The sequence below is a fragment of the Vanacampus margaritifer genome, chromosome 7 (genome assembly GCF_051991255.1).
Source record: "Vanacampus margaritifer isolate UIUO_Vmar chromosome 7, RoL_Vmar_1.0, whole genome shotgun sequence".
Taxonomy (NCBI): domain Eukaryota; kingdom Metazoa; phylum Chordata; class Actinopteri; order Syngnathiformes; family Syngnathidae; genus Vanacampus; species Vanacampus margaritifer.
This window is the reverse complement of record NC_135438.1, coordinates 25,238,055-25,264,824: the sequence shown is the minus strand read 5'-3', so window position 1 is coordinate 25,264,824 and position 26,770 is coordinate 25,238,055. Positions and strand designations below refer to the sequence as shown.

The 26,770-nt window shown below is 41.1% G+C and overlaps 1 protein-coding gene across 6 annotated transcripts; it reads left to right on the top strand.

Moving 5' to 3' along the window:
- The first annotated feature begins 1,625 nt into the window (after nt 1-1,625).
- On the top strand, nt 1,626-26,770 carry hpgd (15-hydroxyprostaglandin dehydrogenase). 6 transcript variants are annotated; one of them, XM_077571647.1, is made up of 8 exons: nt 1,626-1,933; nt 3,225-3,348; nt 5,880-5,986; nt 14,834-14,930; nt 19,367-19,443; nt 19,575-19,738; nt 23,072-23,127; nt 23,206-26,770. In XM_077571647.1, the coding sequence occupies exons 1-8, from the start codon at nt 1,841-1,843 to the stop codon at nt 23,244-23,246; spliced, it is 759 nt and encodes a 252-aa protein (XP_077427773.1). In that variant the 5' UTR covers nt 1,626-1,840; the 3' UTR covers nt 23,247-26,770. The 6 variants fall into 6 exon arrangements, with proteins under 6 accessions (XP_077427773.1, XP_077427774.1, XP_077427772.1 ...); XM_077571646.1 differs by having other exon boundaries at nt 1,629-1,933; nt 23,072-26,770; XM_077571648.1 differs by lacking the exons at nt 19,367-19,443; nt 19,575-19,738; nt 23,072-23,127; nt 23,206-26,770 and adding an exon at nt 18,633-19,322.

Genomic DNA, 26,770 nt, shown 5'->3' with positions numbered 1-26,770 from the left:
AAACATGATCTACGTATATAGAATCTTTTAATCTAAATCTGGTTACTTAATTCTGCCTGTTAACGAGAGCCACCACATCGCGATAACTTACATTCTATCTATCTATCTATCTATCTATCTATCTATCTATCTATCTATCAAACTGTGAGGTGTGGTTGCTTTCAGTGACAGTTCGAAAACAGCATATGGCCTTCAATCAATCAATAGCCTACATGCTTTTTAATTACACAAGGATTTTTGTTTTTTGTAGGCTGCCCGGGTCCCTATCACCCACAAATAGCAGGGGCACATTGTATAGAATATATATTGTGGTGATATTTATTTTTATTTTGTCTTCATGAGCATAGTCAATATTGGAGTAATCCAGCTACAATACTTTAATATTATGGTGCTTGGATTACGTTACTAACTACATTTTTAAGCAGGTAACTTTTAACTGAAACGGATTACATTTTAAAAGTAACCCTCCCAACCCTGTATATACATACGTAAATAAATAAATATATATATATATATATATATATATATATATATATATATATATATATACACACACACACACACATTTTACAGGGTATACACGGGTATACGGTGCATACTTCTTTTTTAGCCAGGGGCTAGGAAATGCATTATGTCAATGAGATGTTCTCCCTAAGCTACAAAGACAACAGTGTGTGTGTGTGTGTGTGTGTGTGTATGTGTGTGTTGTTAGTTTTTATTATTGTATTTAAAAAATAAAAGTTTTTTTTTCCCAAATAAAAAAGTGGGTCACTTTTTCACGTAAAAAAAAGCTCTCTTTGACTTCCATTTATCCTTCAAATCTGCAACTGAGTTAAGTTGACGGTCTGGAGTTTTAGCTCACATGAAGTTGATTTTAATGTAGGAAACTTAAAACACTTAAAATAAAATTATATTGAGGTCGAACCTGACAGTTTTTTCACAATTTTTGTTCATTGTTCTAAATATTGTTTTATAACATATTATTTATATATGTGTCTCATGATAAATACATTCATTCAGGCTGCTTGTATTACCAGTAATAACTACAAACTGCTTCTAATCAAGTCATGATAGATTTATTATTGTGAGGCTGTAGAAATTATGGATTTTTCCTACATGTCACCGTTTCTAAAACGGGCCGTTTTACTGGACTACTTAAAAAAAATAAAAAGTTACATTTTAGAGTATATCCACTTCTCCAGGGACGTTTACCAAACACTACCGTGAAACCCTGCACATGCTCCTCCTTTGTCTATTAACCTGTGTGAGTTCAACACCGTCAACGAACAATCCGCTTTCTCACCCATCTCACTCGAAACCACACTCAAACAAGAGATACTTCATTGGACATTCTGGAATCTGCAAGAAGTCATGCAACTATGGGAAATACAGACAGCTGATAATAGATCCAAATGGTTTGCTCAATTGTAGACAATGAAGTGAGAAGCATGAAAGAGTGCTGAGAAAGGGGTGGGGCCTAGGAAATAGGAGGTAATAGGGCAGGTACAACTGTTTGGATACATCTGGGTAATTATTATCCAACAGTTTACTTAGACTTGACTATATGACGTGCTCTCTCTCTCTCTCTCTCTCTCTCTCTCTCTCTCTCTCACACACATACATGCAGAAGGAGAGAGGAAGCCAATGAAGAGGGGGGAGGGAAAGCACAACCCAAGCAAAAGAGTAGAAACAGACAGAATAGTGAGCAAGCCCCCGAGTGCGTTTAAAGAGAGAGAAGGCGTCAGATAGGTGTGTAAATCCTCAGGTGGGTGGAGAGAAAAACAAAAGCGATTGAAAGTGAGTGACAGTTTGACCGAGAGAAGCCAAAGTGTATAGGATCATGTCTTTAAATGGGAAGGTGGCTCTGGTGACCGGGGGAGCTCAAGGCATTGGGAGAGCCGTAGTCCAGTCCCTCCTACAGAGCTCGGCGAAGGTCAGTCCTGATCACTCTTACTGCTTCTTTTCACCACTTTGACAGTTGCTCACGCTATTGCTCACATCATCGCCATTAATTAGACAAGTTTTCATTAACAGACTCTTCTTGCACAACTGACATGACTTTTAGCTTTTCTGCACAGCCTGTTTTGACCGACTGCTTTGGCTTCACCTACGTGCTAACCTGCATCACAACGAAATATCATTAGAAGTCGTTGACTGTTGGGATTAAACGTTTGGGGGATCTGTTGCATGAAACACTGACAATATTATCTGTGAATGATTGGGAGTCCTCTGTGATTTAATTTTACTAGTGATAGACCGATGTGTTTTTTTCAGGGCCGATAAAATTATCAGTAGTCAAGGAGGCCGATGACCGATATTTGAAACCGATATTCATTTGCAGGAAAAAAAAGAAAACGTTGGTATAAAAATGTTAAATGATAAAAAATTCCAGCACTTTACTGCTAAAATGCCTTTAAGCACAAGTTTATCAAACAGCTTTTGTGATTTGCAACATGTTAAAGGGGTTTTAGAGCTTAGAAAATAGACAACTTTGTTTTAAAATTCTGACCAAAAAAAGTGCATAGTGCCCCCAGGCTCAGCAGTATATCTTAAAAAGTTACCTAAATGAAAAGAGCACATGCACTCACTCACTGTTTAATGCCCAAATAGCTGCTGATTCGAGAACGAACAGTTAGCTCGCGGGCTAACCGTTAGCCTGCACGCTAATTCTCAAAAAGCTGCTAATTCGTGGGCTAACCATACCCTGCACAATTCCCAAACGGCCGCTAATTTATGAGCCAACGGTTAGGTCGTGGGCTAACCGTTAGCCCGCACACTAAATCCCGACGCATTTTAAACTCGCGGGGGCAGCTTTACTTATATAGCTTATTTAATACTCAAGGTAGTAAGTATAACTTACATCTTTAACTGCACACTGGCTCGGTGAGACCGTCTTCTGCATTTGATTTTCTCTTCTGCATGTGAGCGTCAAGAGAAGAGCTGAGCTTTCGCTGCTTATCGGCTGTTAGCACTGCACGAGCAACCAATGAGATGATGCTGTGGGCGGGCTGATGCTGCAGGGAGTCAACAGCCACTGAAGCACCCTTCGGAGCAAAAATAACAGTTTTATTTTAATTTATCGTCCGTCAAAACAAAACAAAAAAAGCCGATGCAGATATTCACAAAATGCTGAATATCGGCCGGGTCTATTCCTAAATTTTACAATAAAGAAAACATCAGCACAATCCTTTTGAAGTTTTACTGAAAAGTTTTGTGTCCTTTAGGTGGCTGTGGTTGACCTGAACAAAACCCGCGGTGAAGAGTGCAAGAAACAGCTGGATGCGGAATTTGGAGATGACAGAAACACATTTATTCAGTGTGATGTTTCCATTGGAGACTCACTGAGAGGTAACTGTCACTCAGCATGTGAGGAGTGACATACTGTAATAGGAAACGTTTAACACACTTGCTGGTACTATAAAATAGGAAACTCTCACATTTGTTCTTTTGGTTGTAGCACAATACAAATTCATAAAACGTTTCAGTTGGTCAGGTTTAACTAGTAAGTGACTTTAAAAAAATTGCCTAAAACTTGTAGTCTACGTTCAGGTAGACTTTGCAAACATTTTCCAGGAGTAGTTACTTGCTTGTGCATGCTGACTGTTACATTGAGAGTGTGGGAAAAGCTGCCACAGACAAGCTGTGACAATCTGGTCACTTTTGGATCCCAATGACAAGCAGCAATCAGAGTTCAGTTCAAATGAAGCTTGTCTGGTCTTGTACATAGTCACATGACTGCTTGTTTCGCTGCATTTCTGCTGTTGGTTCCACAGAACGGCACGTTGTGCACGGTATATGGGGAAATGAGGCTCTGAGTGAGTGAGATGACAAGCAAAAGGAAAGAGGTTTCGATGTGTGACAGACTGTAAAACCCTGCAGGCTCACAACTGTGGAATGCTGTTTGTTACTTCAAAATGTGTGATAGTGTCACCGCTGTCGATTAGTACGTGTCTACCTGAGTGCTGAAGAGATAACTTTTCTCAAGTCAGGTGTGTTTGTTTCTAATTGTGTGGTGGCCAAGTGTGGAATGCAGCTGCTATTGACACATGCAGGTTTTACCACCTGGAGTTTGTCAGTAGTTGATGAAACCTGATCTGTCTGTGGAGATAAACAACAAGCTGGTGGCTCATGGTGGGAGAGATTTACCGTCTTACACTGTTGTCGACCTCTGACTTTATAAATAGCTTGCTCATTGTTCTCAATGGTAAGTTCAACATCCAATGTTGAGTTAGATAATAAAACATTTACAACCAAATGCTGAACAGTTTGTTGAAGTCCAACAGTACGTGAGTTATATAACACTCACTGACATATATGTGCTCAGCGTAAATGAGTAGACCCCCTTCAAAAATGTAAAGATTTTATTCAATATTTCAATGAAAAATAAAAACAATTTCCAAAATTTGGACATAATGTTTTCAGTAGAATATGCGCTTAACTTTCAACATTAAAGTAAGGTTGATAATAGAATGCATTGATTACAAAATCCTTATTTTAATCAAATTAACTAATGCCAAAAACGACAAAAACGACTGCATCAAGTATTTTCTATGACCTCCATGACATTTATGGATAGCAATATGTCTGCTAGTCCTGGAGTTAACACGTTTTCAGTCTTGTCAGTCTTGTATGTATGTACAGTATGAATGTACAGTATATATATATATATATATATATATACACACATATACACACATACATACATCTTCTCTTATCAACCAATCACAGCTCAGCTTCAGAAAGCAGGTGAGCTGTGATTGGTCATTGCCTGATTGGTCTTTGCCTGAGTCCTGAGCAACATTGATGTCATCTTCAGTCGACAGTAAATGGCTAAATGGCCGCCCCCTGAGATGGAGACTAACGGCTGGGTTTTGCTTGATAACTCATATTTAACTAACACAATATTAACCAGAATACCATATTTAGACTAGTGGGGCTGCATAGAACATATTGTCAAAAAAAAAAAAAATTTGTGGGGGTTAACTTCACCTTTAAAATGTTGCACCGAATTGTTCTATGAAGACAGTACAAGGATGACAGAATTGGAGTGATGTGGCTGAACCTATGAGATCTCGACTCAAGCCCAACGGTGGCAAGTTTTGTTTAGACAGCTGAAGAGAAAATGACTCTCCTGACCATCAAGTTGTTACAGTACACAGTAAATTCTGTAATGTACATGTGCCTCTATTTAGAGTAGATTTGACTATTTAGATTGGGACCAAATAAACTCGCAGTAAAACTAAGTTTTAGAGTGAACTAAGATTTATACTAGGAAGAGAGTAAAATAAAATAAAAATGAAAAAAACGTATTCAAGGTTTGAGGTACGAACAAACGACCACACTACCACCTGAGATATGCCCCTCCTACAGTTAGCTTTTCTCCAAGAGACCAAAGACATAGTTTTTTTGGTCTCTTGGAGAAGAGTCCATGCAATCATGGAATCAGCTGCAGCTGACATGAGCAATAACTCAGGAGCTGTGTGGCTCAGGGAGTAGATTGGCTGTCTCCCAAGCTGAAGGTCGTTAGCTCGTTCCTACTTTGAGTCGCTTTTATTTTTAATTTTTTCCAATTCTTTATTTTACTCTTTTCCAAGTGTAAATATTACTCTAAAACTGAGTCTATTTGGTCCCACTCGAGATAAAGTCAAATTTACTCTTCAGAATTTACTGTGGATATATTATCTTGGTTATTTTTTGTTTGTTGGAATAGAATCATGGAAGTACTATTTCTCTTTTTTTACTATTTATTTTGCTCTTGAGCTTGTTTTAGAAACTCTGTACATTAAAGGATTGTTGTCATAAAAATGGATGTTAAATTTTGTTCCTTGTGAAACAAATACTTGAAATCCTTCACTATTGCCATGATATCTGTCGTTTAGATGCCTTCCAGAGTACAGTAGACCAGTTTGGTCGTCTAGACATTGTCATCAACAATGCTGGAATCAACAATGAAAAGAACTGGGAGAAGACCATACAAGTGAACCTGGTGAGATAATAATCCGAAAAGTAATCACAATCTTTCACTTTTTCCACATTTTATGTTACAGTCAGACATCAGTCAAGTCAGACATCCCAAAATGGAATACATTTATTTATGTATCTCTTTGAATTCTACATACAACACCCAGTGTTTCCCACACCATGTTAATACTTGAGCGAGCCACCCAAGTAAACTGGCCACCACACTAGTAGATTTCAAGAAAATTTAATAAAAATATATCCCCCAAAAAAACATGTCGCGACTAGATAGACCGCATGTAACATTAGTTCGTCGTTACTCACTTGTGGATCATTAGGTTAGAGGAGATACAAGTAGCAGGACTGGGACCCACCCGTGTCCACCCACCCAAGTATTTGATTTCAAATCTGTAGGAAACACTGACACCCCATGATGACAATGTGATTTTGATTTATTTTGTGTGTGTGTGTGTGTGTGTGTGTGTGTGTGTGTGTGTGTGTGTGTGTGTGTGTGTGCGTGCGTGCGTGCGTGCGTGCGTGCGTGCGTGCGTGCGTGCGTGTGCGTGTGTGTGTGCATGTGTGTGTGTGTGTGTGTGAGAGGGGGGTTCAAATGTATGAAAAATAAAAAACTGAGACATCACCTGTACATAGGTATTCACAGCCTTTGCTCAGTACTTTGTTGATGTGACTTTTTGAACATTTTGCCAAAAGCTTAGCACACCTATCGTTGGACAGTCTCTGTATCAGTGGCATTTTCAGATCTCTCCAGAGGTGTTTGATCAGATTCAAGTTTGGGCTCTGGCTGGGCCACTCAAGAGCATTCACATAGTGTTCCTGAAGACACTCACTCATTGTCTTGGCTGTGTGTTTAAGGTCCTGTTGGAAGGAAAACTTTAGCCCCAACTGTGGTCCTGAGCACTCTGGAGTAGGTTTTCATCCAGGTTGTCTCTGTACATCGCTACATTTATCATCTTTCTCTCAATCCTGGCTGATGTAGTGATGATGGAGGCCACTGTGCTCGTTGTAGCCTTCAAAGCAGCAGAATTTTTTCTGGATCCTTCCCCAGATTTGTGCCTCGAGACAATCTTGTCTCGGAGCTCTTCAGATAATCGTTTTGACTGGATGCCTGGTTGAGACAGTCAACACTAAAAAAGCACTCAGATATTAACTGGCCTGTTAGCTCAATAAGATAGACGTTCGTTTTCCGACCAGACGTTTTGGTGCATGGTCAAATGACCAATATGATATATTTATTAAACAGAACCATAATGGATTGCATTTACACAATGGCTAAGTTGGAATAACTTACAAAAATACAAATTGCTACCTCAATTTATACAGTTGGTATAGTACTATTTTTTACAGTACATAATAAAATGGAGTAGTAACACACAATGCAAATTAGATTGGTTCAACTTCATTAAGATTCTCGCGTGTAAAACAAATTAAATTGTTTGTACTAAAGTAATCTTGTGGTATTTACACAATGGCAGCTGAGTTGAAATAACTTAAAAGATGCATGCAAATTGTACCTCAGTTTTTCAAGTTTAGTCAACATTTCAGTTTTTAGAGTGTACTCCAATTAAACTGTAGGACCATCTCAATGATGATATGAGTAGAATTTTGAGGGGGGGAAATGAATTGATTCTATTTTGGAATGTTACTGTAACATAACGTGGTAAAAGTGAAGCACTGTGAATACTTTGCGGATGCACAGTAGGTGTGGAGTTTACATTTGCTTCGTAATTCTACTAGCTTCAATGTACTCCATAGAACCCTCGATAAGAAGAGTATTTTTGTATTCTTCCAATTCCATTTGTGTTGATTTACTCTGAACCAAACAACGAACTGCAGTATGTCTCACGCCACACTTTAGGAAACTGGGATTACATCAAGACAAGGATGCTAAAAAGTATTTTTGTACCATTCATTTACAGTATTTGTAAAGTATAACTTTCGACAAAGATCACAATCCTCAGACTCTTTATGAGAGAGGGGTCCGTTGGGAAGTCGATTCTCAGATCCAAGAGGAGCAGTGTGGTTTATGTCCTGGCCACAGAACAAAGTGGATCTAGAACAATGGACCAGCGCTACACTCACAGCCGGTTCCTCTACAGTTCACGCAATCAGTCCATATGCGCCTTGTGGATTTGTAGAAGGCATTTGACTGTGTCCACTGAGGGATCAAGTGCTAGGGTGCCCCGGGACACCCTAATACGGTTCACTCCCTGTACGACTGCTGTCGTACATTTCCGGCAGTAAGGCAGATTCATTTCCAGTGAGGGTTGTTCTTAGTCATGGACTTTGTTCATAACTTCCATTGACAAAATGTCTCCAGTTTTATGGCCTTATTATTACAACTCTGCTTTTTGCAGATGATGTAGTTCTGTTGGCTTCATCAAGTCGTGACCTTCAACTCTCACTGGAGCCATTCACAGCTGAGTGTGAAGCAGTTGGGATGAGAATCAGCACCTCCAAATTTGAGAACATGGTCCTCAGTCAGAAAAGGATGGTGTGCCCCTCCGGGTCCGGGATGAGATCCTGTCCCAGGTGGAGGAGTGCAAATATATTGGGGTTTTGTTCACGAGTGAGGGGAGGATGGAGAGAGAAGAGATTGACAGGAAATTGGCGCAGCATCTGCAATGATGCAGACTCTGTGTCTGTAGTCATGGTGAAAGAAGAGCTGAGCTGAAAGGTAAAGCTCTCAATTTACGGGTCGATCTACATTGCTTCCCTCAATTATTGTCACAAGCTGTGGGTTTGTGACCCAAAGAACAAGGTTCCCAATACAAGCGGTTGAAAGGAGTTTCCTTCACGGGGTGTGTCCAGGCTCTCCCTTAGAAATCGGGGGAGAAGCTTGGTCATCCAGAAGCGGCTAAGAGTAGAGCCACATTGAGAGGAACCAGATGAGGTCTGCCGGTTGGCCTAGAAAAGCCTTGGGTCCCCACCCCCCAAAAAAGCTGGATGTTGTGGCTGGGACAGGCAAGTCTGGGTTTCATCATGACCTAACCTAAGCAAAAAAATTATGGATGGATGGATGGATGGATGGCAGTAGACATGCAAGTCTGGAAACTATCAAACTCGTCTTAGTTGAGAATGCTTTTTTTGGTTCATACTGGCCTTCATAGAATGGACATGAGTCTCTGACTTATTGCTTTCACCTTTTGGTGGTAGCTTGTCTAAGTACATCAATGGCTGTTAAATGGAAAGTTACTGGTTCTAAAATCCTCCTTAGTCCCTGGTGTGAAAATGTAAGGCCCTGATGTTGTATCTGTAGTATCAATGAGCAATTTCCTTCTTTCTGAGGTACGCTACACAATCCTTATTGTGTTAATAAGTGAATGTTCCCTGATCTCTGGTTACCCTCTGAGCCAACTACTGTAGCTGCCGCCAACATTTTTAGGAATGTTACATTAAAGCTACTGAATGCAGATAATTTCATTTTGAATCGCTATTGTCACCTGTTGATGAAAAATTAAACTGCAACCACCCTTCTTCATATACACAAAGCACCCATGACGTCACATCCGCAGACAGAGGGCGAGAAATTGTAACCCGATTCCAGTCTGAAAACTATTGGCCAGAGGCTTGCAAAAGTACCCACTGTGACCAGCTAAGGTGTTAATCTGCTCATTGGAAGATGTTTCTGTCATTAATTGGTCAAATAAATAGGCTACTGTAAAGATATTTTTGGGCAAATTGTAACAGAGAGCAACTTCAACTTCAGCAAAATGGTGACCACCTTCAGCTCTTCAGCCTGCCCAAATCCAATCTTCAACCCAGTCTGGGTTAACCAACCCAACCTTGGGTAAAAAATTAAGTCATCGTCACAACTGAGTGCAAGGAGACCGGGCGACGTTAATACTGCCGCGGCGGTCCTTTTTCAGGATTCTCTCAACTGTCATTGTTAAGTCATCATGACGACTTTAAATCTCATCTCTTTCTCACTAGATGACCCTAATATGCCGTCTGTCATGAGAAAGTGTACATAGGAGAGAGTGGGCGAGGAGACACATCAGGGAGACAGGAATTGTGAACAAAAGGAGAAACTTTATTGGAACAAGTGGGGACAGGTCGCCGTGACGGGACTTGGCGAGAGGATGCTGGTCGCCGTGACGGGGCTGGGCGAGAGGATGCTGGACGTCGTGATGGGACTAGGCGAGAGGAGGCTAGTCGCCGTGACGGGACTAGGCGAGAGGAGGCTGGTCGCCGTGACCGGGTCTGACTTGGCAGAACTTGGGAAGCTTGGCTGGATGTGGAGAACTCAGCGGGAATGTAGAGAACTTAGCAGGAACGTGGAGAACTTGTGACATTTCGACACCTGACGTAGACAATGATCCCACCGACTGGACAAACAACAGACTAAATACACCAACACTAACGAGACACACCTGGGGAACACAATACGAAGAGGGCACCGATTGATCAAATACACTGGGAAGGGAACAGGCACACACGTGGACGTAATCAGACATAACGAGACCGGGGAAAAACAAGACAAATACACCAAAATAAACAAAACCCTAACCCATACAATACCAAAACGTGACAGTATCCCCCCACCAAGGGACGTCCCTAAACAAAAACTAGCCAAAACGGGGAGGGCGGGGACGAACCAGTGTTGGAAGTCATTAACGGGCTGAAGACGGCCTGACAAAGAACCAACAGAGCCGAATCAGGGGGTGGCCACGAGGAATGCCGCGCCAAGGGCTGGAGCCGCCTTTGAGCGCGGTACTTGCGCCGCCTGGCGCTGGATGTGAGGGTCGCCGCAGTGCTCACGCCGCCTCATGGGGATCCGAGGAGGGCCGCAGTGCTTGCGTCGCCTGAGGAGGATCTGAGGGCGGCCGCAGTGCTCGCGCGGCATGGGCTAGAATCCTGGCTTTTAGACGAAGAGACTGAGGCTGCCGTGGAGCCGGGACGGGGACTTGAGGCTGCCGTGGAGCCGGGACGGGGACTTGAGGCTGCCGTGGAGCCAGGACGGTCCATATGCCTCCAGCTAAGTCTTTGGTAGGTGGGATCATTCTGTCATGAGAAGGTGTGCGTAGGAGAGAAAGAAATTGTGAACAAAAGGAGAAACTTTATTGGAACAAATGGGGACAAGAGGACGATGATTGGTGAAGATGTGACTGGACTGGGCGAGAGGACGATGGCGGGTGAAGACGTGACGGGACTGGGCGAGAGGACGAGGATGGGTGAAGACGTGACGGGACTGGGCGAGAGGACGAGGACAGGTGAAGACGTGACGGGACTGGGCGAGAGGACGAGGACTGGTGAAGACGTGACGGGACTGGGCGAGAGGACGAGGACTGGTGAAGACGTGACGCGACTGGGCGAGACGAGGACTGGTGAAGACGTGACGGGACTGGGCTAGACAAGGACTGTTGAAGACGTGACGGGACTGGGCTAGACGAGGACTGGTCGCCGTGACGGCACTGGGCTAGACGAGGACTGGTCTCCGTGATGGGACTGGGTGAGACGAGGATTGGTCGCCGTGACAGGACTGGGCAAGACGAGGACTGGTTGCCGTGTCGGGACTGGGCGAGACGAGGACTGGTCGCCGTGACGGGACTGGGCGAGAGGAGGCTGGTCGCCGTGACGGGACTGAGCAAGAGGAAGCTGGTCGCCGTGATGGGACTAGGCGAGAGGATGCTGGTCGCATTGACGGGACTAGGCGAGAGGAGGCTGGTCGCCGTGACAGGACTGGCTTGACCGGGGCTAACTTGGGAAGCTTGGCTGAAGCTGGAGAACTTAGCAGGAACATGGAGAGCTTAACTGTGACGAGGACGACTAGACTGTGAAGAGAACGACTAAACTGTGAAGAGGACGACTAGACTGAAACAAAGACGACTTAACTGTGACGAGACTTAGCTTAACACGACGGCAAACACAGACTCCCACACAGGACTTCGACACCTGACGTAGACAATTATCCCACCGACTGGACAAATATACCAACACTAATGAGACACACCTGGGGAACAAAATAGGGAGAGGGCACCGATTGGTCAAACACACTGGGAAGGGAACAGGCACACAGGTGAACGTAATCAGACATAACGAGACAGGGGAAACACTCGGAAACACAAGACACCAATCACAGAAAGACACAACAAACACACAAAAATAAACAAAACCCTAACCCATACAATACCAAAACGTGACAGTATCCCCCCACCAAGGGACGTCCCTAAACAAAAACTAGCCAAAACGGGGAGGGCGGGGACGAGCCAGTGTTGGAAGTCATTAACGGGCTGAAGACGGCCTGACAAAGAACCAACAGAGCCGAATCAGGGGGTGGCCACGAGGAATGCCGCGCCAAGGGCTGGAGCCGCCTTTGAGCGCGGTACTTGCGCCGCCTGGCGCTGGATGTGAGGGTCGCCGCAGTGCTCACGCCGCCTCATGGGGATCCGAGGAGGGCCGCAGTGCTTGCGCCGCCTGAGGAGGATCTGAGGGCGGCCGCAGTGCTCGCGCGGCATGGGCTAGAATCCTGGCTTTTAGACGAAGAGACTCAGGCTGCCGTGGAGCCGGGACGGGGACTTGAGGCTGCCGTGGAGCCGGGATGGTCCATATGCCTCCAGCTAAGTCTTTGGTAGGTGGGATCATTCTGTCATGAGAAGGTGTGCGTAGGAGAGAAAGAAATTGTGAACAAAAGGAGAAACTTTATTGGATCAAATGGGGACAAGAGGACGATGATTGGTGAAGATGTGACTGGACTGGGCGAGAGGACGATGACGGGTGAAGACGTGACGGGACTGGGCGAGAGGACGAGGATGGGTGAAGACATGACGGGACTGGGCGAGAGGACGAGGACAGGTGAAGACGTGACGGGACTGGGCGAGAGGACGAGGACTGGTGAAGACGTGACGGGACTGGGCCAGAGGACGAGGACTGGTGAAGACGTGACGCGACTGGACGAGACGAGGACTGGTGAAGACGTGACGGGACTGGGCTAGACAAGGACTGTTGAAGACGTGACGGGACTGGGCTAGACGAGGACTGGTCGCCGTGACGGCACTGGGCTAGACGAGGACTGGTCTCCATGATGGGACTGGGTGAGACGAGGATTGGTCGCCGTGACGGGACTGGGCGAGACGAGGACTGGTCGCCGTGACGGGACTGGGCGAGACGAGGACTGGTCGCCGTGACGGGACTGGGTGAGAGGAGGCTGGTCGCCGTGACGGGACTGAGCAAGAGGAAGCTGGTCGCTGTGACGGGACTAGGCGAGAGGATGCTGGTCGCCGTGACGGGACTAGGCGAGAGGAGGCTGGTCGCCGTGACAGGACTGGCTTGACCGGGGCTAACTTGGGAAGCTTGGCTGAAGCTGGAGAACTTAGCAGGAACATGGAGAGCTTAACTGTGACGAGGACGACTAGACTGTGAAGAGAACGACTAAACTGTGAAGAGGACGACTAGACTGAAACAAAGACGACTTAACTGTGACGAGACTTAGCTTAACACGACGGCAAACACAGACTCCCACACAGGACTTCGACACCTGACGTAGACAATTATCCCACCGACTGGACAAATATACCAACACTAATGAGACACACCTGGGGAACAAAATAGGGAGAGGGCACCGATTGGTCAAACACACTGGGAAGGGAACAGGCACACAGGTGAACATAATCAGACATAACGAGACAGGGGAAACACTCGGAAACACAAGACACCAATCACAGAAAGACACAACAAACACACAAAAATAAACAAAACCCTAACCCATACAAAACCAAAACGTGACACCGTCGTAAAAGTAACCCAATCTGCTCAAACCCTAATGCTACCCAGCCAATAGGTTCGGACAACAACACAGCGTTTTTGTGTGTGCGTGCGTGCGTGCGTGCGTGCGTGCGTGCGTGTGTGTGTTTGTGTGTGTGTAGTGTTTGGAGCACCAGAGGATTGTGACTTTTAAAATATGATTGTAATGAATTGTTAAATGAATGTGTAGAAATAAGATTGCCTCGTGATTCTTATATTACTGTTTGGAGTTACAGTATTTCCTTTGTGGGGTTTGACTGACTTCCTGTTCCTACCAATTCTTTCTCCGTAGACATAATGCTGTCAACTCTTAGTTTGTCCTTCAGCATAGGGAGCAGGACTGTTATTTATTTATTCTGAGGGGGCAGCCTAATGTAATATTTTTTTTGTTCTACAAATATGCCTTGGGTCTTTCATTCTTAAGCATGCATTCGTTTGTAATGTAATTTCACATTTTGTTGATGTTGTTTTCCGTCCAAAAGTAAGTAGATCATAGTAATGCAAACCCAGAGGTGCTATTCTGATCAGAGAGCAAGGACAGCAGAGGTCAAGGAAAGTCAAAGTCTTAAAAGTGAAGGTGTGGTGCGAAACGGCAGCCGACTCTGACACGAAGATGACAAAATGCAAGAACCAGAGAACTTGAAGAGGAACAACGCAAATTATTTCACACTTAAAACAACTGCCATTGTTTTAAATGCTCAAGATGGTGGTAGATGCAATGTGTGAGAATTCACACACAAATACAGTACATTGAGAGAGTTGCTCTGGCAAACTACTGCATGACTGTACGGTAAATGTATTTTTCTCTCGCTGAGCCCTGCGAGCAAACATGTTTATCTTTACCATCTTTGCATGTTGAGCTTATTAAGAGGAGGAAATTCCTCATCAACAAACCAGTGCATGTTCTCCTCAGGAACTGAAGTATCTGGTTTTCTTGGTATGTGTTGAGAAGGAAGAATCTCTATAGAAAAGTTGCTCTTTAATTTGTTAGCTTGTTTGAAAGAAATGCTACTTTAAACAATTTTTCCAATTCAGGATTAGACTTCCTGTTTGTGAGTTGCACTTCCCTCTTGTGAAGAATGTCACCATGATGAGGTTTTTCTTTTCTTTCCAGACTTCTGTTATAAATGGGACGTACCTGGCTCTGGAACATATGAGCAAAGAGCATGGCAAGGAAGGAGGCACAATAATCAATGTGTCTTCGATGGCAGGTAATAATTACATATTGGAATGGGGATACTGTAACATGTAGACAAATAGTCACCTACACTGCCACCTATTTGTGCCTTTGAGAGCAAATAAAATGTTCTACAGGTTGAATTCATACTCAAACATTGACACACTCAATGTGCAGACGTGCACATCTTACTAGACGGATAAACATCTTGCTTGTTGCTGTTGTTCTAAAATGACACACAAAGCCTCATTATACATTTTGAGTCTTTTTACCAACAGAACTTTGACCTGACTAGAATGAAACAGAAGTGGACTAAACAAAAAGAGAAAATAACTATATGGAGTACAAAGAGTTGACTTGACAGTCTTTGACAAGTGGAATTGGCCCACTTTTCCCTCATGACCTCATTTGGCTAATTTTCCTAAGTCAACTCCTTCCGGCCATTCAAATTGATTCCACGATGCAACCTAAACAGGCTATTTTTTGTTTTGTTTTTATTTATTTTTTTATTAAATGTTCTTGAAATCTACTTGGGTGATGGCCAGTTTACTTGGGTGGCTCGCCCAAGTATTAACATGGTGGGGGGAAAACTGGTGTAATAAGACTCCAGGAAAAGTAAAAAATTGTCCTCTAAATTATTACTTGCATAAGAGTACCGGTAAATAGGTATTCAGTGAAAAGACTAACCAACTGACTGAGTAACTTTGGATGCTTTTTTTTTCATCAGAGCTATAGATAACGAAAAAATACTTGCATGCAAATTTAGCCATTGTCCAACAATGTAACTGTGACCAAATCAATAAATAAGATCTTTATCATATAAATAAAATAATGAAAAACAACAATAGAATTAGTTTTTTTGCATTTGTCACAGGAGATTAATCAAAGAAGTAGCATTTAGCACTGAAAAAAGTGTTTCATTGGACTAAAATAACAATTTAAAAAAAGCAGTAATTTGTTTTAGCTAAATGTTTTAGTTTTTCTCGTTATATTCATGATTTGATTGAAAGCCTCATTTTCAATTTAATATAAATCAAATACATGTATTTTTCCCAAGCCAAATAAAAAAGTTGCATTCAAGTAACTTTTTATTTCGGAATAAACTAATTAAAGCCATTTTTTTAACTTTACCCCAAATCTAATTTCTGATTCAGTATGAACAAAATTTGTGGGATTCAACCTAATTTGGTTGCCAGACAATGATGTAGATGCCATGGACTTCCGACTTCCGGGTTTTACACATCAGCGCCAACCGAGGGGCACAAAGGCGGAAGCACAAGTACCGGGACGCGGCCCACACGTCGCAAACCGGAAACGGAAACAAAGTTGATTGGTGAAAACCCGGAAGTCTGAAGTTTGTTTTTATATATTTTTTTATTAAATGTTTTTGAAATCTACTTGGGTGGTGGCCAGTTTACTACATATAGTCCATTGTAGGGCACGCATTGGTGAACACACTTATACATCAAGGGACAATTGAGTGTTCAGCTACCCAACCATGCATGTTTTGGAGATGTGGGAGAAAACTGGAGTACCTGGAGAATGCCCGTAGACCAGTACGGGACCCGTAGAACATGGAAGCGCCACGCGGGAAGGCTGGACACTAGATTTGAACCCTGGACTGCTGAATTGTAAGGCGGGCATACTTACCAGTGGGCTACCAAGCCGACTAACGTTGTGTTAAAAGCAAAAACATATTTGCAATCAAATAACAAAATGCCAGTAAATACAGGGAAACTGTTATTAACTATTATTGTATTTATTTTATTTTTGTTAGTTGAAAAAACTTGAAATAAACTTTTTATAGGGACAGTTTTCTATTTCTAATGGCAGTTTGTTATTTGACTGCAAACATGTTTTTGTTTTATTTCAATTAGCTTAGCAGTGCTAAGCACAGCCTCACAATTCAGTAGTCCAGGGTTCAAATACAGCCTCCAGCCTTCCTGTGTGGAGCTTCCATGTTCTCCTTGTGCCTACATATGTTAATTGAACACTAAATTGTCCCTGATGTGGTTGTGCATGTTTGTTCACCTATGTGTGCCCTACATTGTCTGGCAACCAACTCAGGTTGTACCATGCAAATTCTGTTCATACTGAATCAGAAATTCGATTTGGGGTAAAGTAAGAAAATTGACTTTAATTAGTTTATTCTAGGGATGCACGATAATGCTATTTTCAACCGATACAGATAAACCAATAATTTAGAAAGTGCCGATGTTGATAACCGATAAGTAAGCCGATAATTGTTTGCAAAATTAACTTGAATACAAATATACTTCCGAGTCCTACTATAAGGCTAACATGTAAAAATACATTGAAACATTGTGCAAAGCACCATAAAGCTGAATGTTATTGATATCTCTGCTTCAAAGACAACCAGTAACTCATTTTGAGTTTGCCAAAACAAAACAGTCACGTTTTAAAAATGCAACAAAAAACTGCGAGGGTAACATTTTGGGGAGACCATGATGCATCTTCTGTCAACACAAGGCACATTATGATGTCACAAATATGCGACACTCACACTACCATAGGAGAGGGGAGGGGTTGAGGAATTGGGCACAACTTGAGCCACAACCACAACAGATGGACCAACGCGGCAAGTCTATTATTATCGGCGGACTTCTGTATTATCGGGTCTATCTGTGTGATGTCAAATTGGTTGATAATTGCCGATAATTATCGGCAGATTTCTTTATTACCTGTTTGACGTCAAATTGGTTGATAATTGACGATATTTATTGGCCATCGATATTATCGTGCATCCCTAGTTTATTCAAAAGTAAAAAGTTACTTGGATGTAACGTTTTTATTTGGCTTGGGAAAAATAAAGGTATTTTATTTATATTAGATTGAAAATGATGCTTTCAACCAAAATCGAGAAAAAATAAAAACAAATTTAGCTGTAACAAATTACAGCTTCTTTTTTTTTAGTTTAGTCCAACGAAACACTATATTCATTGGTACTCCTTCAGCTGGTTGGGGTGGATTCTTTATTGACAGAAAAAAAATATATAAATGAAGCTACAGGGATTTTAGAAAATAGTCACATGCATAGTGATATGCATAGTGCCTAACAGAAAACTTATTTGCTTTTTTCACCAAAATAACAAAATGAAGAAGCTTCCTGTTGCCCAAGTTTATCAATAAGGTGTGGGCTTGTTAGGTGCTAGGTTTTGTGGTACCTAAATTACACTACTAAATTCATGCAACCACCCAAATGTGTGTGGGCACGTGTCTGTGCGAGAGAGACCCTATAGCATGGATATGCATTTGGCAGCCTGTGGGCAGAACACACTCTGAGTGACCGTTTTGATACATTTTCAAAAATAGTTTGTTTTGTTTTGAAAAGAAAGAAAAAATACATTTTTTTGTCAAAATATTTCTCTTTAAAAAAAAATGCTGATAAACATTCAATGCATAGTTTCCCTGAAAAACATCCGGTAAATGTGTGGGGAAATCTAGCAAAAAAACTGAAAAAAACTAAATATTTAAAAGTATATTTGGGATGGGGAAAAAATAAGCAAATATGCAAAGTTGCCAGTGCCAAACTGTAACTTTGCATCCATGTAGTTTTAAGGAGACTTTTTAGATTTTTCTATGTTCATTCATTAAAAAAAAAAAAAAAAAAAACTGTATTAATTCAATTTAAATATGCAAAAAAAAATCTATCACTTTATCATGATTTTTTTTTTAAATAATTGTAGGTCTAGTAATCACTAATTATATTTCATAGGTAATGCCGCACCTTACAGGAAGCTGACATGTTTCACCACCAACATTCTGCTACGGATACCCCGAGGAGAAGAATTTAGCAAACGTAGTAATTGGTGGTACACTGTAAAAAATCTTCCATTCATTATGTTTAACTGAAGTGTGTAATATGTTTTCACATATTAATACATCTTGCCAATTGTTATGTTCAAAGGTGAATAACTGAGGTGAGTTGTTACAAGCAAAAGGTCAAATTTGAATATTTGAACTTGACTTTATGTGGTAAGTTTAAAAGTAGAAGCCCGATCTTATAACCACAAAACCATGTTAATGTGCCACCCCTAAAGTGCCTGATAGTTACATTTGTGATACAGTATATAGAATATTAAATGGACTTTAGTGGAGTAAAGCAATACTTCTAAATTATGGACAATGAATGACTTTGCTGCTTCCTTTAATTAAATATAAAATTGGTATATGCAAAGAACTTAACGTATCACAGCATTTATAGCTCTAGAGGGGGCCTTGGTGACCCGCGTCTAGGCCAGGGAAAACCCAATGGCCCAATAGTTTTCTTTATCAATGAGGTTCTCAATGCTTTGTCTGGTCCTTCGCCTAGGCATAAAGGCACAATAAGGCCCTCAATAAGCTAGGGAAACGACAACACCATGATAAGGTGGAGAGGTCTTGAGAGGTTATTAAATATATGATTAACATTAACACAGATGTTGTCTTTTATGCTTCTTTCTGCTGCAGCCTTCCTGCACTCTCCTCACCAACCAGTCTACACAGCCACAAAACATGGAGTCATTGGTTTCTCCAGGGCCATGGCCGTAAGCAGAATGCACGAGCATGCACCACACAGACACACACACACACACCCTTAGTAGCCTTTGGTCATGTAAAACCAAACCTATACTCGAGTTTTTTTCTCGGTTGGGACATAACTGTCAATATTTTACAGGATGCATCTTCTCAGAGTGACTACGGCGTGCGAATCAATGTGCTGTGTCCTGCCTTTGTTGACACCCCTCTACTCCACTCAGTAGAGCAGGAGGAAAACATGGGGAAATTTGTCAAATTCAAGGATGATTTCAAGCGCAGCATGAACAAGTTCGGAGTTTTACAGTGAGTCTGCCCTCTCTGACACCTGCAAACATAAGTAATCCATTCTGTTGTCATACAATTGCCAACTGTAATGTTACGACAGTGACCAACTCAGGTTGAATAAAGTTGAGAACAGTGTTAGGACCGTTACTTTAAAAAAGTAATTAGTTATAGTTACTCTTTACTTGCTTAAAAAAGTAACTAAGTTAGTAATTTAATTACTTCATTATAGAAATAACTCGTTACCAGGTTAAGTAACTATTTTCACTACTTAAAAAAAGTTTTATATCAAACAATTTGGATATTTTTTTAATTGTATATATGATTATTATTATTATTGTTATTATTATTATATTTTTATGCAAGGAATTCAAGTTACATCCAGGCTTTATAGGGTGTTTTCATTTATTTTTGTGAGTATTTATGTCACACAAATGCCTCACTCCATAATATGACACATCATTCAATAACAATAATAATAATATATATATAATAATATTAATAATTCATTAAATTTGGAGTGGTGATGTATGTTCTACCACGGCCAGTTACTACAGCAATCAGAATAATAATACAAATAAAATAAATACTGGATAGAGGGTGATTTGTGGGACATATGTCATCTATAGTTAATTTGTAGACAGTCCTAGCCAGTCCCTCCAGGATTTCCCGGGCATTTTTTATGATTGTTGCTGTCTAAAATAATCAATAATAGATAAAAGAAATTGCCAATGCTATTAAAATATACAGTGTTTAATGCTATCATGGCCCAAATCATAGCCATAACTACTACTATACTTACTCCTCAGAATTATCAGCTTCCACTTGATCTCTCTGAAAAACATGTACTTTTGTACACTTTCAAATATGAGAGTATGGGGATTAATGATTGATTTACGTCAGAAAACTGCCCAACTCTAAGCTTAACATGCATCATTCACATACAAATGTCACTCCATCGCCTCCATGAGTGTGAGCATATTTCTTTCAACACTTTTCACGTTTAGAACTCGTGAAATAAGAGAAATACAATTGTTGGCGCTATTAATTACACTAGGCGAGCGTGTCGCTATGACTTACCGGTATCTTTATCACTGTTATGGTGCTTGTGGAGTCGCAATATGGCTCTTAAAGGGTGGAACATGATTGTCGACTGTTATTTTTGATTAATGTCACTCTTGTCAAAGTTGTCAAACCAGTTCCAGGCGAGGACATGGACTCTTTGCTAAAATGCTAAAATATGCTAAGCCTTAAGGTCCAGAAGGAAGAAGGACGACACGTCCGTCACGTCGTGACACGCTTCCTGCGGCACCTCCAAAATAAAAGTCACTATACATTTCAGCTGTCAAGACACTTTTATTGTGACGAGGTCCGACAACAACAGTGCCTCTAACTGTGCGCAAATTACATTTGCAGAGCCAGTCACCGCACAATGTCTTGTAAGCTTACTTCGAGCCTTAAATCTAACAAATAGTCAAATCATAAATCATACAATAACGATAACGGCGTTTCAAATATGGGGACAATAATTAGTTAGATTAGAGTTATCTAACGGCGTATTCCCAACACTGGTTGTAAACACTTATTTTGAGTTGGAAACATTCTTATAGGATTTAATGAAGAAAGAAAAAATATATATACTGTATATATTAACTGCACCATCAAGGATTTAAAGGAACATTGTAACATTTTTAGATACTTAAATACAATTACATATCCCATTAGACGTTTCTAACCAAGTAAGTAAAGTATAGCCTATTAGAACAATACAGGAGTCTTACTGCATTTATGTAATTTTTCTCTTTTCTGACGGTCTTCTGTTGATGTTTACCCGAATTGAGGTCTTGCAAGATAGCCTAACTCATATTGTGATGTCTTGCTTGACAGAAAATTGTTTTGCAAAAAATGTATGGATCGATGGGGAGAAAGTTTTAATGTTGTGTCTGCATTTATCATGACGTCATTTATCAATATTCAATTCTGCTTTTTAATGGTTGAAGCTGCGTTTGTCGATCAGTGGGCATGCACATTTATTTTGGAGACAAGTGTCAAGTAGCTTTGAAGAGATTACACACAAGTTCCGAACATTCAAGTAAATATGGAAACAAAATATGATCGTAATTTAATTCCCTCAAGTTTGTTTTGCCTCGACACCTCGAATATGTTATTCTGATGCTCAACCGACTTGTGGTAAATAAACACATAATAGAAAATCTGATAAAGGCCCATTTCCCAGTTTTCAATGTTCAATTTGAGATGACATGTTTCTGTTCAATGTAGAAAAACAACACTGCCTCCGAGTGGATGGGGGAGGGGAGGGCCTTTCCACATGTCAATGTTTGGAACGTGTGTGTGTGTGTGCGTGCGTGCGTGCGTGCGTGATGTGTGTGTGTGTGTGTGTGTGAGTGTGTGTGTGTGTGTAAATATCTGCTGATCCACAAACTCACCAACAATTCACAAACAGAATTGAATGTTTAACAATGGTAAGTCATGATAAATGCCCACAAACTTAAAATAAAAACTGTGACTAATTTTGAGAAAAATCTCTGCGAATAGGAATCTGATCCATATGAATTGACTCCACTCTGAATGTATTGTTTGAATGCAAACAGTACTTACTGTACAGTGCCAATATAATACCAACATCAACAGGCTTATATTTAGAATCACACAGGTAACTATCACAATTAAGCAACTTTGATATATTAATATGCACTGCAAAAAGGCTGTGACCATTAGAGTGATGGAAAAGCGCTATATAAATGAAGAACCATTTAAAGAATGCAGGGTGCCCAGATTTAAAGGCCACAAAATGTCATTAAATGCAAGAATCACACATTTGGGAAGGGTGGAAAAAAAGGCTACAGGTTGGTAACCCATATCTAGTTCTGAAAGATCAAGTAAAACCTGTTTAGATAAAAGTATGGAAGAAAGCAAGCACCAAACCAAGGTCTTTTAAGACCCTATTCTGTTTACATTCCTATTTCAGTCAAACTGTTTTTGTTGCCGAGTAGGGAAAATGTTTTGGCTTTGAGGAAATTCATGTGTATGAGTAAAGTTAATCAGCCGACAAGTCACTCGTACCACTAAATTGCTCATATTCGAGATGCAGTGGACCAATAGTGTCGGAGGTAATTGTGAACAAGTCGGAAAGTCAAACACAGTACGAAGATCAAACTACTGAGACTGATATAACAGTTGCGACATTTGTGGTTTAATGTAAGATGCTGTTAGAGCTTTTTAATAGTAATTCCAGATATGTACTAGTGAATGAAATGGAAATGAAAATGGAAATGATTATTTTTATAACATCATGTACCCCCCATCTCATTTCTCCCTTTGACCAATCTCCAGGCCATCAATGATCGCAGAAGGCATGATGAGATTGATCACAGACAGCAGCCTAAACGGTGCCGTGATGAAGATTACATGCTCCAAAGGAATCCACTTCCACACTTACGAACCAATGTCTGCTTGATCACCTAAAGGACTGCCCCTTGTTGGAGAGAATTGTGCTACACGGCTATAACCTGAGAGACTGAAACAGAACAGTCTGATACGTCGGGACAACAGGCAGTGGCTGTGTGGGAGTCCGATCACAAAAGAATCCACAAATGTTTGGATTCTACCACAAAGTGGCTTGAACATTACAAAATTGTATAATTAAAATCATATCTATAATATGATAATATAGTTAATACAATAGCAACTTTGCTACACAACATAATAATCATGCAACATTCAGCAAATCAATACTGCAACAACAAAAAATTACGCTCTTATGTATATATATATATATATTTATATTCAAATAATGAATATATTGACCTTTTGCACGTGACGTCACCGCCCTAATGGGAACGGCCCCCTCCAGGACGCTAGACGGCAAAAGAACCACTTGCCCGTATTGTAAGCATCTCGTACAGTGTATAGTCCTTCATCTAATCAATTATCTCATAAAATGGTCATATCTACCCTCACACGTAATCAGCGGGAGATCGACAGGCGGATCGGGGCAGCGTCTGCAGTGATGCAGACTCTGTATCGTCCGTTGTGGTAAAGAGGAGTGAGCCGAAAGGCAAAGCTATCGATTTACTGGTTGATCTACGTTCCTACCCTCACCTATGGTCACGAGCTATGGGTCGTGACCGAAAGAACAAGATCCCGGGTACAAGCGGCCAAAATGAGTTTCCTCCGCAGGGTATCCGGCCTCTCCCTTAGCGATTAGGGTGAGAAGCTCGGTCATCCGGGAGGGACTCAGTGTCAAGCCGCTACTCCTCCGCGTTGAGAGGAACCAGTTGAGGTGGCTCGGCATCTGGTTCGGATGCCTCCTGGACGCCTCCCTGGAGAGGTGTTCCGGGCATGTCCCACCAGCGGGAGGCCCCGGGGACGACCCAGGACACGCTGGAGAGTCTATGTCTCTCAGCTGGCCTGGGAACGCCTTGGGATCCCGTCGGAGGAGCTGGCTGAAGTGGCTGGGGAGAAGGAAGTCTGGGTTTCCCTGCTAAAGCTCCTGCCCCCGCGGCCCGACCCCGGATAAGCGGTAGATGATGAATGGATGGATGGTCATATCTTGCTGTGCGGTCGGTTGTACAGATAGACAAGGGAGTAAACCAAATATTGCTTTTTTATCGCATACCCACTAATGAAGACAAAAGACATTGATGGATAGCAGCAATCAACAGAAAGGACTGGCAGCCCACAAAGTATTCACGGAATTGTAGCGATCATTTTTTATGAGGTAAGAAGATAAATGTTCATATATTTTACTAGTAAACGTACACTTTAATAACAGAGGTGTCGAATTACGTGTTTCAAATCACATTAAGGAGCCAGATAGTTAGCGTCCACTCCAACTGCACGTACACACAGCTTAGTTTTAAAATGCACCTTCTTCAAAACTATTAAGTGCATTTCACTGTTTAATAATAGGGGATTTCGTCTTTGTGCTTGGAGTTTTTCACTCTGGAGCTGGCCGGAATCACATTCATGAAATGACTGCATAACTTGCCACTTTTTTTTTCCCATGCTGGTCAACATAACATCATCAAAGCGTTTCAATATAGAACGGAATGTGTGAAAATAAGTCAGTTAGCATGATCAACAAGTTTTACCTTTGCATTACAAGGTATATTGTCCCCCGGTGCGAGCGAAGTATCTCGTCCCAGAGACCACCAGCGGCAAGCATTTAAATCAGCTCCGGTGTAAGGAGAGCCGGTTAGACACGGGCATTGACTACATAATGATGAATGAATGAATTTCGGCAAAGTCAGCGATTTGAGTAACTTGGTAAAAACCGCAGACGACAGAAGGTAAGGGGCTGTTTTCAAACTAGCGATTTCCAAGTTAAGTAAAAATCTATGAGTTCCGACTAAATGTGCCACTTCGACTGACAGGCGAACTTCCGTTGACGTAGTAACCATAACTTTTCATTTGTAAAATAACAGTCGCTAAGTCACTAAGTCGCTCCGAGTCACGTCCACTTCCATTCAACAATCATTTCCTTCCGCCATCCGTCATAAGGCAGTCACGTGATCACGTGACGTCGGTGCAAATGGTTAATAACAGAGGTACCCCTCAGTTAAAGGGATACTTGACCCATTGAGCCATTTTCAACAGTAAGAAGCTATTTTGTCCAGAATTAATTTGATAACTTCATTATTTTTCATGTACAATTAATACCTTTAAAAAAAAAATGTTTTATCCACTTGCAGTCAACTGAAGATGACATCACCTGTGCTGAGGAAGTAGGTAATGACCAATCACTGCTCAGTTTGTTGACCAAACCCAGAAAACAGGTGAGCCGTGGCTGGTCATTACCTACTTCCTCAGCACAGGTGTTGTCATCTTCAGTCAACAGCAAGTGGACAAAATCTTTTTAAAGGCTTTAATTGAACATTAAAAATAATGAAGTTATCAAATTAATTCAGACAAAATATTAACTTTTTACTGCTGAAAATTGCAAATTTAGTCAAAAGTAATGAATAAAAATTGAATGTAAATGAACCAATGAAAATCAGACATTGCTTTTAAATTCTGGTTCAACAGAATTCTTTTAAAGAAACAAACTCATGAAACAGAACTGACAAAAATGATGGTACCCTTAACTTAATTTTTTGTTACATTATTGTGGGAATTCTGAAAAGCATTTGCTTGGAGATGGTCTTATAGCCTTTACCTTTAATATGCTTGTCTATAATTAATCTCATGTGACAACTCTCTCCTTCTCTTCCTTTCGTCCATGTTTAGTGTAGGACACACCATGTCACGAAATAGCACTGTGACAACTTGTCACCCTTTAAGGCCAACAGACACCTGAGACACCTGTTGAAGGCACACCTTGGTTGAACATGTCCCTGTGGCCAAAATATTTTCACTTTTATAGGCGTACCATAATTTTTTTGTCAAGGCCTGTCTCATGATTTTTTTTTATTCAATTCTGTTGAACCACAATTGAAATACAATGTTTGATTTTCATTCATTTTCATTATTATTACAATTTTTTTATTTTATTTTTTATTATTACTTGTCATCTTCAAGGTATTTCTGTGACCACTGTAGGTTTTTCTTTCATTAAGAAAGGGTAAAATAAGTATGCTGTAGTGTTTTAGAGCATTAAAGTTAATCGTGTAGCTTCTGTAATCAAGCAGTGTTATTATTAACTCATTCACTGCCAGCCCATTTAAAATGGATCTTTTACGTGTATCAATGGCACGGAATGAATTAAGACTTGTAACCATTATTACTTAATTGGTAAGTAATTTTTGCACAAAAATTTAAAACTTTGTTGGGTTGTTTGCATTTATTTTACTAAGAATGTTTTATCTTTCCAATTGCCACACGTTGAGTAGTGACGAACAATCAATTTAAAATATGTGTGTTTGTTTTTGTTTACCTAATCATCACATGTGTGTATGAAATGGAAACAGCTGCCAGAGTTGTGTTTAGATTTCAACAGAAAAAATCTAAAACTGTTGGATTAAAGTGCTGGAGTAACTGGAATGAGCAACAACTGGAATGAGCAGCAAACTATAAAATCAATCTATGACAGTT